This window comes from Urocampus carinirostris, chromosome 17 (genome assembly GCF_059441175.1).
Source record: "Urocampus carinirostris isolate Australia breed hairy pipefish chromosome 17, RoL_Ucar_1.0, whole genome shotgun sequence".
Lineage (NCBI taxonomy): Eukaryota > Metazoa > Chordata > Actinopteri > Syngnathiformes > Syngnathidae > Urocampus > Urocampus carinirostris.
Window position 1 is genome coordinate 9,942,586 of NC_142365.1, and position 13,128 is coordinate 9,955,713.

Sequence of the window (13,128 nt, forward strand, 5' to 3'; positions counted from 1 at the left end):
AGCAAAACAAAACGGATTATGTTCATTTCCTGCAATAAATTTTCAACAGAAGCTTAGTGAACCAATGCATCATTTATCTTTATAGCTTTTTGCATAAGCTAACCAGAGCGTCGTGGTCATGTTTGAGGAACTTTGTGACATTTCTTCAGCCTGTGGTCCACAAATCATTTTGAGGTCACACCCTTGCTTCCCACCTATAAAACCAACACACAAGCTCCAAACTTTTCCTGCCCAGGAGACCCACAGAAGGGGGGTCACGAGGAACGGGGCAGACAGGCCTTTGTTGTCCTTTAGACTCCATACGGGTTAAGAGATCTGTGAAACATCCATCGATCCATGATCTGCACCGCTTATCTGGAGCACACCCAAGTCATCTTGTGGGCAGGGGACACCCTGAACCGGTTGCCAGCCAGTCACAGGGCACACAGAGACAGACAACCACTCCCTCATTCACACTAAAGGATTTTATACATTTGACTATAAAGGATTTTATACAATTGACTACAAAGTACATGAATTCAGTTTGATGCAGTAGGGATATTCACTGACTGTGTTTTTATTCAAGGTAAATGAGAAAGTTAGGGTGTGTGGAATGCATCAGAGGTATTTCCGATAACAGAATTCCTGTGAGTGCTGACGGAGAAGGCCAGACGTAGAAGGGCAGACGTCGGGGCGTTGCTGGTATGAAAAGATTGTGGAGCCCAGCCGACACGCCCTCATGCGAGGGGAAGACTAATAAGAGAAAGCTAACGTTAACTACAGATGACACACATAGCCAATGGGATGTCTTTTCTTTGATTGTGAAATGTATAAATGATCCGGGGCAACTGGGAGGGGGGCGGGGTCTCCTGTTGATACACTTAGGTCTTCAGTTAGGAACAATGAACATCCGCCCCCGTGTGATCCTTCTCAGGGTTGGGTAGGGTTACTTTAACTGGATTACTTTCAATTACTTTTGGAAGACTGGGAGGTCGCTGGTTCGCGCCTCGGCCGAGTCATACCTAAGACTTATAACATTGGTAAAATGGCGGCGCCCTCTGTTGGCTGCGGCTGCATCGGCTCGCTACAACGGGTCAGGTGTATCGACATTTCGTTCTGTGTACATTGTTACAAAGAATGACAATACAAAGGAAATTATTATTATTATCATTACTCCAATACCAAATATGCTGATAAAAGACAAAATAAACTAAGTATGAATAAAATTACTTAATTTTGTGCAGGCTTGGGGAGTAACGGAATACATGGAGCGGCAAAAATGATGTTGGCAAGCTGTTTGGATTTATTTTTATTTTGTTTCTGTCGCATTTTATAATAGTTTTGCCTGAGATCAAAGAGATCAAAGCCAGCAGAGTAAGCTTACCACGTGTTGTGAGTCATAATTTTATTCATATTTAGTTTCTTTTGTCTATTATTAGCATATTTGTTATTGGAGTAATCCAAAAGTAATTGAAAGTAATCCAGTTAAAGTAACCCGACCCAACCCTGGTCTTTTCTCTCTCAAAAAACGAGCGCATAATTGTTGGATGAATGTGGGTCGTGTTTGATTAATGGAGTCAGATAACTAATTCGAACAATTTGGTAAACGGTACATTTTGATGGATAAATTCCCAACAAAACCTAGGGACAATTAACCTGGAACGTGGGAGGAAACCGGAGTGCCCGGAAGAAACCCACGCAGGCATGGGGAGAACATGCAAACTCCGACAGGGGAGACTGCAGTAGCTGGAATTGAACCCTGAATCTCCCCTCTGAGTGACTGTGCGCTAACCACTCTTCCGCCGTAAAATGAAAATGATAATAGAGAAAGAGGTTACTGACAATAAAATTTGATATTTTTATAATGTCATTTCAGTCCGATGATGCGATGAATGAGTCGCCAAATGTGCAGCATGGCACTGAAAACAGCTAGCGAGATTTCGACAGACCGGGGTGAAAGCAGGCGAGCGATTGTCCTCGAGCGACCGCCAAGGAGAGGGTGTTTTTGCATTGGGGGGGGGGGGGCTTTCAGGGGGAGGGGGGGCACTCGCCAGACAGACAGCCGAGAAAAGCAAAAAAAAGACGACGCTGCACCGTGTTGTGAGAAACAGTGCCAACGCAGCTGCCATTCTGACACAACGTTCGCTTCAGTTCAGGAAAATTCATTGTCATCGTCAAAGAACAACCAAGATTCGTTTGGAGCGAGGGTGTTGAACTCATTCTAGCTGGGCGGGGGGCCACACGCTAGAAAGAGGGGCCGGATGGGCGCCAACAGGCTGTACTCGCCCAAGACACACCCACAAACCAATATAAAGGAAAACAAATGGTTACTTATATAGGAAATTTAACAAAGAAACATTGAGAACATAATGAAAAAAAACCAAGAGTACAAAAGTAGTATTAAAATGAAAAAAAAATCTTTCAAAATAAAATACAGATAAAATGAAAAAATTAAAATGAAATAGTGACTCGTATCTGAAAATGTACAAAGAAATATTTCAAACATGTTCAAAAAGTCAAATCTTACCGGTGTCATCCAACATCAGGTCATCATTGTAGCGCAGCTTTTCGGGTCCGCACGCCACGAAAACGTCCTCGTCGCCGAAAAAGTCCTGCAGACACGTCACCTGCGAAACAATATCTGGATTTTGCTATACTGAAGGATTTTTCTCTTTTTTAAAGGGACAGTGTGTCATATTTAATGACTAGATGGATAGGGGTATTGAGCAGCGCAACTGAAAACAAGTGCTTTGTTTTTTTGCCCAGCCTTTTTCCCTTTGTTTCTTTTTCTCTTTTCTTTTTAACTTTTTTCTCTTTTTTTGTTGTCTTTTTGTTTTATTCTTTTGAATGTTTTGACTTTTTTCTTCCCTTTTTCCCCTCTTCCCCTATTTTTCTTTTGTTTTTGTTTTTTCTGATTTGTTTCTGTCTTTTCCCCTTTCCCTTTTTTAATATACTTTTTCTTTTCCCCTGTTTTGTTTTTTTCTCCCTATCTTTCTTTTTCCAATTGCCCCCCTTTTATGTTTTTTCATACTTTGTTTTTCTTTTTCTTTGACTTTTATTCTTTTTACCATTCGGTTTTCTTCTTTTCTTTTTCATTTTCCTCCACTCAACTTTTTATCTCTTCATCTTTCTCGATTTCTTCTATCTTTTCTCTGGTTTTTGTCTTTTTGTTTTCGTTTCTAATTTATTTTTTATTTTTCTATTGTCCCCCAATTTCTCCTTTGTCTCTATTTATTTCCCTTCCTTTATTATTTTGTTATACTTTCTTTTATCTTTTATCCTTTTTCTTTTTGCTTTGATTTTTATCTATTATTTATTTTACCTTTTTCTTTTCTTTGTCATTTTTCCCCCCTCCCCTTTTAATTTCTCCCTGTTTCTCTATTTATGTTCCTTTTTTTCTTTTCATTTTCCTTTTTCTCTATTCCTCCATTTCAGCCTTCTCCCTTTGTATTCCTGCACTTTCTTTGTGATTTTCGTTTCCCTTTTCCTTTATTCTCCTTCTTTCTTTTGTTTTTATCTTCTCCCCCCTTTTCCCCTTAATTAATTTCCCCTTTTTTTCTCCTTTTCCTTTCTCTTTCTCTTTCCCTTTCTTTTTTTCTCCTTTCCTCCTTTTTATATTGTTTCTTATTCTTCTTCACATTTTTCTGTATTATCCGTGGAAACAAGATGCCCAACAAACATGTCAACTCCCTTTAGCTGAGTCTCATCTTATGTCAAATAAATCCTCATTTTTCGACCCAAGAGTATTTAAAAACACGCATGTTTACATAAAAAATCATGTATTTTTCCTTATTGTTTAAATCAGTTTTGCTTTTTCTAATAAATTGTGTTTTTTTCTACCACTAGCGAAGGTAAATAACACACACTGTCCTTTTAAATAATGTGTTTTTTACATTCCATGCTATACAAGACAAATCAAAAGTCGAATCAAGACTCATTGATGACTCACAGCATTCCAAATATGCTCATATTCCTACTCGTGGACAGGAAGTGATTTTTTTTTACCTAGGTTTAAAAAAAATCCGTTATACAAGTCAGACTAAGAGACTTGGCGCAAGAAAACCACAAGGAGGCAGTGTTGGGCAGCAATGACACAGCCGGGATTTGTCCTCGTTGCTAAATCCCATTTGGTAGAAACCAATTTTCCCAAAAATTCAAAAACTCGCAGAAGACGTGTACAATTCGATATTTTTCGATCAAGAACCAATGAATTTAGAATAAATTAGTAACTCTAGACAGTAGGGCAGACATTTTCCTTGTTTTTGCATCACTATAGTTTTAAGCCGCAAATTTGGCAGAGTAGTTTATTGTTATTATTCTTGAATCTATTTTTTTCTTTATTATTTGTATTTGATATTTGGCTTGTCAATTAAATACAGTTCGTGTGTAAAAAATAAGAGGACATAAGTGAGTGATAAAGTGAATTCTGCTCATATTGAGGAAGAGGAATTGGGTTGAAAAGGAAGTGACAGCTGCAGATGGCTACGGGCGAGGGGAGCTGGCCAGGGTGCTGAATTCATTTGCACTCTTAAGGGATTGCTTTGACTTTTTGAATGTTAAGTCGTCCACATTAGCATACCTGTCAAGCTCCAGGGCTCCATGCCCTTACAAAATGTTGTATTTTCCCTTAAAAAATACAAAATAATCTTACACCATATTTTTTTCAAACGTATTTATTTATGTAGTTTAACATGTTATATGGTACATGTGTTTCATTATATCATCATCTCATCATCATCTCATTAGCTACACCGCTTATCCTCAGTAGGGTCGCGGGGGTGCTGGAGCCCATCCCAGCAATCATCGGGCAGTGGGCAAGGGACACCCTGAACTGGTTGCCAGCCAATCGCAGGGCACACAGGGACAGAAAACTCATTCGCTCATTCACACCTAGGGACCATTTGGACCGGCCAATTCACCTGAAATGCATGTTTTTGGAATGTGGGAGGAAACCGGAGTGCCCGGAGGAAACCCACGCAAGCACGGGGAGAACATACAAACTCCGCACAGGAAGTCTGGAGCTGGATTTGAACCCACGCAGGAGGTTCCCAAGACATGAATTGTGCCACACATGCGCTAACTACTGCGCCGCCGTGCTGCCCTCGTTGTATCATATGTATTGTTAATTAACATTATGTTGTGAGAGTTGCTCGACATGAATGAGGTTTATTATAAAAAAAGTTCAAAAATGAAGTCGCTTGGACGTTCACTGTAGAAGGAAAAAATACATGCAAATATAATGAAGTAGAATAATACATTTTCTTATTCAAATTATGAATTCCTTTTCTGCATTAAACTATTGTTGGTAATATACCGATTAAAGGGATAACCACAAACCTGTCTTTTTTCATTTTCTCCTTTTATACTTCCTTTTTTTCTTAACTTCTTTATACAACATAATCATTCGTATTGTAATGCGTCAAAGTAAGTGAGCCGATTGAGCGCCGGCTCTTTTTAATGAGTTGAGCCGAAAAAGCCGGTTTTCTAAAATAGAGACGGACTTTTTTTCTCTACACAACCACCACATGAAATCCGATGTTGTCACGAGGGGCCGGACCAGAACGGAGCCAGGAGGCAGGAAGGGAGAACTCAACTGCGTTGACGATCAAAACTTTTATTTAGCAAAATAAAAGTCGTCCAAAACTCCGGGACAAAACAGAACAAAAACAGGCTTTTACTCAAAACGTGAAAACACAGGTTTCCTCCGAATCAAACAAAACAGGACAGAGCAAAACAGAAGGGAAAATGCAGACAGAAAATGCAATGAGCCAGCACCCGCAAAACCCAAAACCCCCCTTAAGAAGCAAATTAGGCGATCTGCTTCAGCTGTTGCCCAGGGGGCAGGGCCAGACGGTTGCCACGGCGACCATGCTGGACACGACAGATGTTGAATGATGCATGATGGGAAATCCCCAGGCGGCAGACGCATGCGCAAAGCAACATCAAACCGCTCGCTCTGTTTGCATCGGAAAAAAAAACGATACCGAGATAGAGGCTACCGCGGCGAACTGGTTTGACTTGATTGATTTGCCGTTTGGTGATAGTCGTGTAAACCGGATGGTACCCAAAATTGACAAATTTGGTTTTGCCGTACAGATTTTCTTGTACGTCGTACACGTCTTAAAATGCATAATAAACGTACTTTGTACGGCAAAAACCTACAGGTTGACAGGTACGCATTAGTATTCATGAAGACACGATTGCCAAAGTTGAATTCATTTACCAGCAAAGCTTTGAGAAAGTAAAGGTTGAATAGGTTATCTCCCCCTTCCATATTATAGTTTTCCCCAGTCTCAATCTTGCCACACTCCACTACCCATCAATGCTAAGTTTCGGATCATTCTATAAGAGCTGGATGACGCTTTACATCAGGGGTGTCAAACTCATTTTAACTCAGGGGCCACACGATAGAACATTCTGTCGGGGGCCGGACTAGTAGATTAAAGAGAAAAAAGAGAAAGAGGGAAGGAAAAGGAGAGAGGGCGGGACAAAGAAAGAAAAAGAGAGAGAGGGAGAGAGCGTGAGAAACAAAAGATAAAAAGTCATGAGAGAGGGGGAAAAGAAAGGGAGAGGAAGAAAAAAATAGAAGGACAGAAGGAGAGAAAAGAGAAAAGAAAGCGCAAAGGGTATGAACAGAGAAAGAGAAAAGAGTGAAAAGGAAAGAAGGAAGTTAGAGTAAAAGAAGTTAAAAAGACACAGTGAGAGAAAGAGACAAAGAGCAACAAAGGAAGATAAAAGGAGAGACACAGAGAGTGAAAGAGACAGAGACAGAGTGGGACAAAAGGGGTGGAAAAGAAAGAGAGAGAGAGAGAGAGAGAGAGAAATAAATACAAGTACAGTGTACACCTGGCTTTGGCAACATCAAGTGGACGCATTTCAACCTGCAGCTTGTTTTTCTCTTGCGCTTCTCTGAGTATTGTCTCGCGGGCCGAATTCAATCCCTCAACGGGCCTGATCTGGCCCGCGGGCCGCCTGTTTGACACCTATGGTTTACATTGAAAAACAACAAGGGACAGATAATAAAGGTGCTGAATCCGAGTCAGATGGGAAGGCTTCCCCTGCCACTGGTAACCGTGGAAACCGGTGCTATCTGTTTCATGTGGGGGGGGGGGCAAATGTAAGGGAAATTATAGTTGGATGATAGTTTGTGTGACTTTATCCTCAAAAGTGGCTTAAAGAAGCCAAAGATTATATCCAGGTGCTGTTTGTATTCTTGCAACAATTGTATCCTCTTGGGCCTGTTTACTATTAATCAAGATGGCCTTCGCTTTGGTGCTGGGAAGTCCAGGGAAGATCTTACAATTGTATCTTCTTGGGGCTTGCTAACTATCAATTAAGATGGCCTTCGCTTTGGTGCTGGAGTTTTTTTCCCTACAGTGCTTTCACAGTGACGCATTGTACCTTTTGTGTTACAAAGTTTCACTTTCCTTACTGCTCATTTATTATGTTCGCACGCTATCTAGAGACCAGCATTATTTGCTTCATTTAAACATGTGATTTCTGTCCAAACCAATCAGATTTGTTTCATGTATTCATGTGATCTCGCTTAGGCCAATCGGATAAGTTGTGTTATGCCTGTGTTTTCAATAAATGAGTCTCTTGTCATTGGGGGAGTGTGATTCTTTCCTGGTCTTGGAAGCAGATCTAGGAGAAAGCTCAGGTAGGACGCGCCTTCGATGGAAGGGCTATCAAAAACCTAATCTTCAACTCAGAGTTTTCTTTCTTCATCCGATTAAAATCTCAAGTTTTAACCTTGACAGCAAACCACTACCCCAAAAAATGCCTGGAGAGGGATAATAGTATACGACAAAAGTCTAAGAACATGGTTTTTAAAATAGTGAACAAGAAGTTGCAAAAATGCACCAGACAGCAAAAAAATAAAGGAAGAGGTTTTCCATTAAAAAAAAAATAGAAAGAAATGAAAAGTACCAAAATAAATGATTAAGACGAGATAACAAAAGGGGAAAAAAAGTATTTTTTGGCCTTCAATTTTCCCGAGGATTCATGAACGCACCGTCAGGACAAGACGAGATCCCCCTCTTCCACTTGAACTCATTTCATGTCAGTCACAACAAAACAAATAGGACATTGTTTCCCATCATGCATTTTGCCGCCTCGGGCTGATAGCATTTTGTCCCCCCCGTCCCCTCCTTTATGTTCCCCTCTGCTCCATGTCCCTCTTTTCTATTTTATGGAGGGGACACAACATTAGGTACAAGGACACTTCCTAATGATGCATCCATTGAAGGCCATTTTGAGGAGAAACAAATTCAGATTCTTTTTTTCACACTGAATAGAGTTAGATAGATAGATAGATAGATAGATAGATAGATAGATAGATAGATAGATAGATAGATAGATAGATAGATAGATAGATAGATAGATAGATAGATAGATAGATAGATAGATAGATAGATAGATAGATAGATAGATAGATAGATAGATAGATAGATAGATAGATAGATAGATAGATAGATAGATAGATAGATAGATAGATAGATAGATAGATAGATAGATAGATAGATAGATAGATAGATAGATAGATAGATAGATAGATAGATAGATAGATAGATAGATAGATAGATAGATAGATAGATAGATAGATAGATAGATAGATAGATAGATAGATAGATAGATAGATAGATAGATAGATAGATAGATAGATAGATAGATAGATAGATAGATAGATAGATAGATAGATAGATAGATAGATAGATAGATAGATAGATAGATAGATCGATCGATCGATCGATCGATCGATCGATCGATCGATCGATCGATAGATAGATAGATAGATAGATAGATAGATAGATAGATAGATAGATAGATAGATAGATAGATAGATAGATAGATAGATAGATAGATAGATAACTTCATAGCCCACTTTCCTCCTTCCTTTGTTTCTCTTTCTTACTGACTTAGTTTTGTGTTTCTGTTATGCTTTTACATTTACTTACTTTTTTATTTCTTATTTTCCTTCCTTCCTTCCTTCCTTCCTTCCTTCCTTCCTTCCTTCCTTCCTACCTACCTTCCTTCCTTCATTCCTCCCACCCCCTCTCCCTCCCGCCCTCTCTTATCTTTTTTCCTTCCTACCAACCTCCCTCCCTCCGTTCGTTCCTTTTTACCTTCCGTCGTTCTCCTCTACCTCCCTTCCTCCCACCTCATTTCTTCCTTTCATCTTTCTTTCCTTCCTTCCTCTATTTCTTCCTTCGTTTCTTTCATCTTTCTTTTCCTTGCTTCAACTCCCTCCCCCCTCCTGCTTCTTTTTTTCCTTCCCTCTATCTCACTCCCTCCCTCCCTCTTTCTTCCTTTAATCTTTCCTTTCATGCTTCCTTCGTTCTTTCCTCCCCATTCTTTGTTTCTCTTTCTTTTTTCTTTTCTTTCTTTCTTTCTCTCTTTTTCTTTCCCTCTTTCTTTCTCTCTTTATCTTTTTCCCCTTATCTTTTTTGCAGTAGATGTAGATTGCAACGGTTTTTTTTTTTGCACTGATGCTACTTTTAAAGTTCTGTTTTCATTCATTTCAATCACTTCAATTTCACTTGGAGGAGCCCCTGAGGTTTACTAGCGCCCCCTTGGGACAGCATTCTGGAGCAATGGCGGACAAACCTAGCCGCAGTCCATCAAGGCAACTATTTTTTGTGCAAACGTGCGTGCAAGAGAGATTTGTATGCCGCTCGCTAGCGCCCCCTGCCTGAAAGTGAGTCCATTAAAGCTCAAGGCTGTGCGTGTTTGTGCAAAAACAGATTAGCGTAGTATTAATAGCGAAGCCATGACTGCGCTCTCTAAGCCACTTAGCGATCGTCTCCATCTCGAGCGCCGCATGCACACTATAGTACAGGAGAAGCTGCTATCCGTTGCCTGGCAACCGCGAATACAAGCCGCGTGACGAGAAGAAGGAAGGGGAAACCGTCTGGATCAGGTTGCAATCGGAAATGTGATACCGGGGGCCTCTAGGGGGCAATAGAGAGAAAATTAACTGGGAGGTTTGAAAATATCACGGGATTTCAGTGGCACGGGACAAAGACAATTTTCCAATTATTCCAGTACTGTAAAAAGAATAATTCCAAAGTGAATTTTGTATTTTCATCTATAATTTACAATTTATCAAGACATAATATTTTTAGATCCTGAGTAAATGGCGAATAAATATCTGCTCATTTAGGTATGGGGTAAAAATGAGTCATATGTAGCTTCAATTTTCAGTTGCAGGAAGTTCTTCCCATTATGATTTACCACTGGGAAACACAACCTTAATTATTTGATCGGCCCGTGATAAATATCCATTATTGATACAAAATCCTTGCACTAATACACGTTTCAAAAATAGACGGGAACGATACCGGACAGGAAATTCAGGCAGGAAACCGGACAGAGTCAAAACCCACGTCTTGCGGGGCAGAGGTTCGTTGACGGACTGACAAACGGAGAGTGAGAGCACTGAGCCTAAATCAATCTGTCAACGAGCCGCAGCTGGCGCCACATGGGCGGGGCCAATTGGGCGCCATGGCAACCGTGACAAATGTGGCCAAGCGTGAAAATCCGTTTGACACCATGTCATAAAACACTTAAAAGTTAAGAAAAATAAGATTAAAAAAATATTAGTAGAGATAGGTAATATTTACAAGGTAGTGGTTTTAGACTGGCTGAAATTGTATGTACTGTATCTCAGAAATTGGTGAAACAACTGCAAGCATTTTGCAATAAAACTTTGTTTGTCTTATTTTGGGAAAAAATGAAGTAATATATATGTAGTATTTCCAGTGTAGTGCTTTTTGGTATTCCTGCAGTACTTTTGTTGTATTTGAAAGTAGGTTTTTTGTTGTATTTTCGTGGTATTTTTGTTTTATCCGGTAGTTTCATGATTATAGTACTTTTGTAGTATTACTGTAGCATCATTTTTTTCAGTATTTTTGTACTATCTCCGTAGTATTTTGTAGTATTTCCATCTAAGAATGTTTGTTGTATATTTTTAGTATTTTTGTTGTATTGTGAAAGCAGTTTTTTGTTGCTGTATAGCTGTACGATTTCAGTAGTATTTTTGTGTTATTACAGTTGTTTCATGATTTTTGTAGTATTACTGTAGTTTTATTTTTGTACTATTTTTGTAGTATTTCTGAAGTAATATATATGTAGTATTTCCAGTGTAGTGGTTTTGGTATTTCTGCAGTACTTTTGTTGTATTTGAAAGTAGGTTTTTTGTTGTATATCTGTTGTATTTTCGTAGTATTTTTGTGTTATCCGGTAGTTTCATGATTATAGTACTTTTGTAGTATTACTGTTGTATCATTTTTTTAGTATTTTTGTACTATCTCCGTATTATTTTTTAGTATTTCCATATAAGAATGTTTGTTGTGTATTTTTAGTATTTCTGGAGTATTTTTGTTGTATTGTGAAAGCAGTTTTTTGTTGTTGTATAGCTGTACTATTTCAGTAGTATTTTTGTGTTATTACAGTTGTTTCATGATTTTTGTAGTATTACTGTAGTTTTATTTTTGTACTATTTTTGTAGTATTTCTGAAGTAATATATATGTAGTATTTCCAGTGTAGTGTTTTTTGGTATTTCTGCAGTACTTTTGGTGTATTTGAAAGTAGGTTTTTTTGTTGTATATCTGTTGTATTTTCGTAGTATTTTTGTGTTATTCCGGTAGTTTCATGATTATAGTTGTTTTGTAGTATTACTGTAGCATCATTTTTTTTTAGTATTTTTGTACTATCTCCGTAGTATTTTGTAGTATTTCCACATAAGAATGTTTGTTGTATATTTTTAGTATTTCTGGAGTATTTTTGTTGTATTGTGAAAGTAGTTTTTGTTGTTGTGCAGCTGTACTATTTCAGTAGTATTTTTGTGTTATTACAGTTGTTTCATGATTTTTGTAGTATTACTGTAGTATTATTTTGTTTTAGTAATTTTGTACTATCTCTGTTGTATTTTAGTGTTTTCATTAGAAAGATTGTTGTATATCTTTAGTATCTTTATAGTACAGTGTTAATGTAGTTTTATCTTTGTAGTATTTTTGAGATATTTCCATAGTACACTTTTTGTAGTATCGTTATAGTTGCAGTATTTCTGCTGTAATTCTCTTGTAGTCGTATTTTTGTAGTAATATTTCTCTAGTAGTATGTTATATTATAGTATTATTATTTCCATACAAGAATGTTTGTTGTATATCAGTAGTATATTTTCAGTATTTCAGTAGAAGTGAATGTATTTCCTAAGCAATAATTTAGTAGTATTTTTGTAAAATTGATGTAGTATTTACAGAGAAGTATTTTATCGTATTTCTTTAGTATTCTTGTAATATTACCGTGGTTGTCTTTTTGTAGTAAATAATTCTGTAGTAGTATTTTGTAATATGGTATTACTGTAGTAGTATTTTTGTAGTAATCGTGTACTATTTTTTTATTTTCAGAATGAAAGTAAAATAATATATGAGCTTCCTGTTTCTAAGCTCTATATTTGATATTTTGTTTTGTAGTTCTTGTGTAGTATTTTTGTTGTATTTCTATAGAAGTATTTTCAGGTGGACAATTCAAAGTTGTCACTCTTGGGGGCCCCCTAGTGGTTGCTGGGCCCTAAGCAGCCGCTTAGCTCGCTTATGCCTTGGCTCTATGTGCAAGTGTCTCATCTCATCTCATTAGCTACACCGCTTATCCTCAGTAGGGTCGCGGGGGTGCTGGAGCCCATCCCAGCAATCATGGGGCAGTGGGCAGGGGACACCCTGAACTGGTTGCCAGCCAATCGCAGGGCACACGGGGACAGACAACTCGCTCGCTCATTTACACCTAGGGACAATTTGGACCGGCCAATTCACCTGAAATGCATGTTTTTGGATTGTGGGAGGAAACCGGAGTGCCCGGAGGAAACCCACGCAAGCACGGGGAGAACATACAAACTCCGCACAGGAAGTCCGGTAGCTGGATTTGAACCCACACAGGAGGTTCCCAAGACATGAATGCGCTATCCACTGCGCTGCCGTGCTGCCCTTATGTGCAAGTGTGTCCTTATTAAAAGAGGTTAATGAAGAGTTTGGAGATGCTTTCCTGTTCTCGCTTGGGATTCGTTTTGTACCGCCGGGACGCCGCGTCACAACCTAAAAACCTAATTCCAGAACTCACTTCCATTCACGCGTTTCCAGTAACCGAATCTG

General features: G+C 38.7%; 1 protein-coding gene across 1 annotated transcript in view; it reads right to left on the reverse strand.

Annotated features, from left to right (window-relative positions):
• dclk1a (doublecortin-like kinase 1a) overlaps positions 1 to 13,128 on the reverse strand; it is a 68,035-nt gene that overhangs the window by 44,943 nt on the left and 9,964 nt on the right. Inside the window, exon 4 of the mRNA XM_088321792.1 lies at positions 2,507 to 2,606. Within this exon, the coding sequence (XP_088177918.1) occupies positions 2,507 to 2,606 (100 nt within the window). The remainder of the gene's footprint in view (positions 1 to 2,506; positions 2,607 to 13,128) is intronic.